The sequence below is a fragment of the Archocentrus centrarchus genome, chromosome 4, assembly GCF_007364275.1.
Source record: "Archocentrus centrarchus isolate MPI-CPG fArcCen1 chromosome 4, fArcCen1, whole genome shotgun sequence".
NCBI lineage: Eukaryota > Metazoa > Chordata > Actinopteri > Cichliformes > Cichlidae > Archocentrus > Archocentrus centrarchus.
The window spans coordinates 36,917,822-36,924,107 of NC_044349.1; the positions used below are offsets into that span (position 1 = coordinate 36,917,822).

General features: G+C 43.2%; 1 protein-coding gene across 1 annotated transcript in view; it reads left to right on the plus strand.

Moving 5' to 3' along the window:
• LOC115779445 (uncharacterized) overlaps positions 1-6,010 on the plus strand; it is a 95,850-nt gene extending 89,840 nt beyond the window's left edge. Inside the window, exon 5 of the mRNA XM_030728119.1 lies at positions 4,959-6,010. Coding sequence (XP_030583979.1) covers positions 4,959-5,175 — 217 coding nt within the window. The 3' untranslated portion in view covers positions 5,176-6,010. The remainder of the gene's footprint in view (positions 1-4,958) is intronic.
• The last annotated feature ends 276 nt before the right edge of the window (positions 6,011-6,286 follow it).

The window sequence follows — 6,286 nt, forward strand, 5'->3', positions numbered from 1 at the left end:
ATTGAGTTAAAACTCACTGTGGTGAAAGAATAAAACTACAAAAGCTGTCACTGTCTGAATACTCATGGAGCCAACTGTACATTATTACTGGTACAGTAAGAAGGTTGGTGGGTGCCCTCATTAGGAGTGGTGGTCTTCACAGACCCTGTGTTTCATGGTGCTTGTGCTGCCTGGGATGTGCCAGTGTCCTGCTGCCCCTTGTCAGTGCGTATCTCAGTCACACTTCAGCCCCGGGGGTGGGAGCTCTTGTAAGGAGCAACCCCAACTCACCCCCCCACCCACCACTCTGCCTGTTAGTCTGCCAAACAGGGATGAGGCAAAGATAAACAAGCAAACAGCTTGGAGTGACCTTTTTATTGTCTGCCTCATGTTGGATTCTTGTTTCATTTGTTTAATTCATGAAAAACAAATGGGGGGAAAGTAGGGGAGGTCATGAGTTCATCTGGTAGGGAGATACGTCCTGATCAGGGGGTGTTTTTGACCGTAAACCCCGTCTCACGAAGGAATCCACCACTCCCTGCTCACCTGGCTCCACTGCATATGGGGAACAATGACAGGCTCTGGCAGCAGTGGACTTGCACACCTCAAGGGTCCTGCCCGGTAGCCACAGGGCGAATGACAAAAGGCCGACGCTGACAGTCGTTTGTCGCCTGCTATGAAAAGTGACAGACCATGAGCGATCCGGAGACAAAGGCAGCTGTAGGCAACCGGTGATCTTTCCAGATGTTGAACAACGAGACCCAGAAAGTTTTACTCCTTATAGAACGAACGTACTCACTGAAGACTCTAAACAGTGAGCAAGTTTAAGCTTTTAAGGAAAGAGGCGTGCTTGATGTATAACATGAGAAATAACCATAATGGAAATGAATTCCAAAGAATGATCATTTTGTCCTAATTATTTAACTTTTGTAATCACTGGGAGCCAAAATTATAATTGAGATTTCAATCCAATTAATCGCCCACGCTTGGGTAATCGGTGTATCTGACAAGGTCTTGTGTCTTTTTAGCTCATTTAAGATTTATTTAGACGAGCCCACGCAGCAGGTCCAGCTTCGAGTGTAGAAGCTCAGCTTTACTTTACCTGAATCTACAACTCAGAATAATTTTATTTCACTGTTGAGCTCAAGAATGCATTTTTGTACCGCTCGAAAACTGCTGTCAAACTCAAACAATCCTTCTATCAGTGGCGCTCTGGCCTCCTTGCAGCATTTTGACCCTCCAAAATAATCTTTTTGCCCTCCTCCTCCCGCTGCAGGTCTGTTATTGGACACATTCACAAAGTCACATGACATTTGTCAGGCTTGAGCTGCCTTTCAGAAGGCTGTCACACAGTATGCGCGCTCTCCTTCCTTTGCTGTCATGGCGAGAGTTTGCGCCGCTGCGACAGTGCCCTGACCATGCAGCTCTGCGCTGTGAATTTTTATATGCCATTGCCTGGAGGTTAGAAACTCTCATTATGCCGTGTTAGATTTATTAAAATAGATTATGGAAATGTTAATTAAGTCATTAATTACATTATTTAAGCAGCATTGACAGATAAGGGAGTGTGTGTGTGTGTGTGTGGGGGGTGGGGGGTGTCGAGCTCCCTGGGTGGTTTAAAAGGATGTGATTGGTGACAAGGGACACTGTGGAGATGGCGTCTAACCACTGGCACTGACATGATACAAAGTGGCCTACACTGCTCTCTCACCTCACGCTACTGTCTGCAGCAGTTTGCAGAGCTGCCTGAGGACGAGTAGCTCATCGCCCTTTTACAGATTTAGAAGTGCACACAAGGCTACAAATGTGCTGCTTTCAAGTGCCCACTACATGTAAGTTAAGCAGATTTGGGGACGAGAGCTCCGAGCGTACGTCCTGCTTTACATTCTCCTTTTTTGTGAACGTTTGGATGAAGCCTTTGCACTGACATTTGAGCACAGGCCTCAAACCATATTTCCAGGCTGTGCCAAAGGAAAACACAACAGCACAATTGTAAGATGAATTACCCACGAGTTGATACCATGGACTCTCTTATCTGTTGACAGTTTAGTTACCACAAAGCACAAGAAATGTGTTTTCCAATTCTCTGAGAATTGAGCTTTTCTTTGTCCCATCAAACCTATATTGGAGGGAAAATTGCTCTGATCACTCTTGATAAGAACAAATGATAGATGTTGTAAACAAGCCCAAGGCTTCAATTCTGATCTGAGGCATTGATTCGCCTCAGCAGCCAATTACTGTGGTGGACTGAGGTTATGCATTCAGTCTACTGGGAAAATTATTTTTTGTCCACCTATTATTGTTTTTAAAAATGCTAAATTAAAATGATTTTTTTTTTTAATGGTGAAAAGATCCAGGTGGAAATAAGGAGTATTCCCTTGGTCTTCAATCAGGTTGAAGGCAGCACTGAAAGGTGAATGTCTTCATATTAAGTGGCTGCTGATTGTAGGAAATGATACAGTGTGAGGCTGTCGGACCACCTCAGAGTCAAGCTATCATGATTAGCTTCTACATCAGTCACATGAACCCACTGATCAGTAATTGATTGCTGAGATAGTTATTATGCAATGTGCATACGCGAAGACTCGTGGGAGCTCTCCGAAGACTCGAACATGCTTTGTCCTGTGTCACACAAACATTTTACCTTTTCAACATATTTGATTTTTTTCTATAGAAAAATGTACGACCCAGTGCACAACGCTGCTTCTTCATGTCTACATTTCTCCAAACAAGACATGAGACGAGCTGATATCAATAATTTAAAGCACACAGGGAGTCGGGCTGAGACTTGGTGAATATGAAGGCCTTAGCATACGATTCATATCATTTTTGTATATTCATCAAACCACTCAGCGAGCCAATATGCTCACAGACACTATAAAAGATGGGCATAGCCACTGTGACATCACCCATTAGCAGAGTCCTCTTATGTATCCTTGAGTGTTTTCTTCATCACTAACTTGGTGTTTTGAAACTGGGCATGATGAGGGAAGGGCAAATCTGATTATTGACCCAAGGGCACCGCATAATCATTGACTAATGACTTGTGATGGAGTCGTTGCCCAATTAGCATGCCATAGATAATCCTCCTTTCTGGCTTAAATGATGACCATAATTTACAAAGTAAACCTCATGTTTTATTCAGTATCATCTCAAACTAGTGAATGAGCCCATAAAGTCATCAGGGAAGTATTGGCTGAGGTCAGAGAACGGGGAAGCGACGTGCCGAGTTCCCGTACACTTCTTTGCAGCCGGAAGTCTTTTTGTTGCTCGAGGAGTCGCTTCCAAAGAACGAAGGTTTAAGGATTTCCTCGTTGGAGTCACTTTGAGCTCCGTCTGCGTTTATATGGATGGATACAGTAGTTTCCTCACAGGATCAAAGTGACCACTCAGATAAGTTTGTATTGATTTGCAGTGACCCTTTGCTCTGAGCCAGTGGTTCTCAAACTGTGGGGTGGGCCCCACCAGGGGCACATGGAGTCACTACAGGCAGGACTTGGATGACCAGGAAATAAAATATGCAGTGAAACAAAGTTGAATAAACATTTGTGAAGAAAAGAAACAAGAAGTTGAAGCTTAAAACTTTGAAATTGATGGCTCGTCAAAATGAAAACCATGTATTTCACATTATTTCTCGAAACAGTTATAACGATGCTGACTGACCTTTTTTAAACACACACACACACACACACACACACACACACACACACACACACACACACACACACACACGCACACACACACGCACACAGCATATAAAAGGTGTGCTCAAATATGAGACTTTACAGGGAGGCTTGAATTTCCTTTCATATTTTAACTAGCCAATACTTAGACATTTTCTGATGTATATGTCCCAGATTGCAGCTCCTGACTCATTCTGATGGTAAGAAAAAGCAGTGAAAAGTTCAGACTTTTATCTTTAAATGGTTTTGTGATATTCTTGTTCAAAGATTCCCTCAGATTTAAGTGTGTGGAAAAAAGGCTCCTTTTTTCAAAAAACAGTATTTGAAGCTAAAAATTCACAGCATCATACTTTGGACCATAATATTTTTAATGCAGTTGAGCATTTGTGTGCAGACATGTTTACATGAGGTTCACTACAGTAAATACTGAGCAGTACCTGCACGGTCCTCGTGGACTTCTGCAGCGTTTTCATCATTTGCTCTCTCGAGGCTTTGCCGACCCCTCTGTGGAGTCCTGTTCTCTGCTGACCTCATTCATACCTTTTCTCTGCGGTACACAAGTATTAAACTTCCTGGCTCAGAAGATCCAGGCAGTTTCCTCCAACATGATTTTGGCCAAACAAACAAGTCTAATGTAGATGATTTTGTAGGAGATGGTGCTGGATAGAAAAATGTATCATTTCACTCCAATGTTCCCGATTCTAATTTACACAAATTCTAAGGAGCACTCTCAGATGAAGTGAACAATGATGACTGAGATATATGGAAAGGTAAGTGGATGCACAGTTTGTGTAATCAATGTGTTGGATGTGAAAGACACAACCAGGTATAAAGACCTGTAATCCAGTCATAATGACTAATGACTGCGCGTCTCCAAAGTGGGAAAGCTTGTGGGCTGACAGGGAGCGGTGTAGGGATCGTGCCCCAGCTGGTTGGAGATGTTTGGTGGGATGCAGAGGACCACAGCAAGTGGTCATAACGTTTTGGCTCATCAGTGTATCCAGATACATCAAAAGAACTTTAAAGTCAGCGTGAGACTGCATTATTTTAACACTGGGCTGTATGAGAGGCCCTCTGAATTCAGCTGCAGGCTCCCACGCACTCTAATGACTAAGTTAATGGGAGGAGAGGGACTTAGTAATGAGATTAGGATTATGTTATTATACTAACAAAGTTATTTGAGATCTGCCAAAGTGTGAATTTAACTAATTGGACTTTGTCGACAGAAATACATGGGCCGAAGCCGTCAGACCTCGAGTCCTTTCCTAACCCTTGTCCTTCTGGCTGTTTTCTCAGGTGTCTGTGGAGCTACCTCAGCAGTCGGTACCGGCAGGCTGAGCAGAACTCCTTCGTAGTCCAGCCCAGAGGCTCGACGGCAGACAGAAGCAGCCCGGGCCGCTGGGATCGGTCTGAGGCTGCCTCGGCAGGTCACGCTTCATCAGCAGCCTCACCCACTCAAGTGGAGGAGAGGAAAGTGGATGTGTTGAAGAGTGGATGCCTCAGCCTTTTCTGAACCAACAACAGAAGGAGTTTACAGATTACAGGGTGAGAGCAAATCCTTGGGGAATTAGATGTGTCTGAGAGCCATTGAAGCTATCACATCAGTATATCAGTGTGGCATTTATAAGAACTTACACTTTAAAACCTATTTTTGAAGTGTCAAATATTCTTGTTTTCCTTACACTCTCACTCGTTTCAGTGGATAAATTCACACATGTTGCAAATTGATAACAAGGAAGAGAATGCACGCAGGCGGCATGAGTATATTCAGGCTCAGAGAGGGAAAAAAAAAGCCTGAAATCACTCCCTTTCCTTAATGATGCCCACACAGAGACAATGGGGCGCCGCTCTGATTAGTGTCACCTGTCCTTGTGCATCTCATCAGCTCCATTATGGCTCCATCTCCCATGCTTCTTCTGCTAATTGAATAGCCTGTGAAGTGGTGACGAGGACGGGGGCGAGAGCAACGTCTGTCCCGCTGCTGCTTCAGAAATGAGACTAAAGCTTCCCAGAGAGACACTAGTTCTTAAAACATAAACCATTATCATACAGACAGAAAACGTGCTAACAAGTAGCCCTCATGTTATATTACCATCACACGTTATTTTCATGTGTAACTGTTTGGAATTAGCAATTAATAAGAGCTGGATGAGAGGAATGATAATCAAACATGTCTGTTTATTAAATACAGAGGTGGGAAGTAATGAAGTACAATTACTTTGTTACTTTACTTCAGTAGCATTTTCAAGTATCTGTACTTGAGTTGAGCATTTATTTTTGCTCCCTGCATTTTGCACAAATATCTGTAATTTTTACTGCTTACATTTTCAAAACAGGTTCATTTAAGACATTTGAGGAGAGTTATTATTTCCCATCCGTGCTGATGGGAAATAATAACTCTCCTCAAATGTCTTAATCATCAAACTGATTTGAGCCAAAATGGAGGACACACATACAACCCAATCTTATTGGTTTAGCCTCAATCACCAAGACTTGTCACAAATAAAGGGGTGAAAGAGGCAAAAGCATATAATTTACAGATCATAGTCAGGGGTTAAAGTGGGCCGTAAGGTGGGGTCACCTTGTGTCAGCTGACGCTGCTGAAGAGGACCCGGCATAAAGAG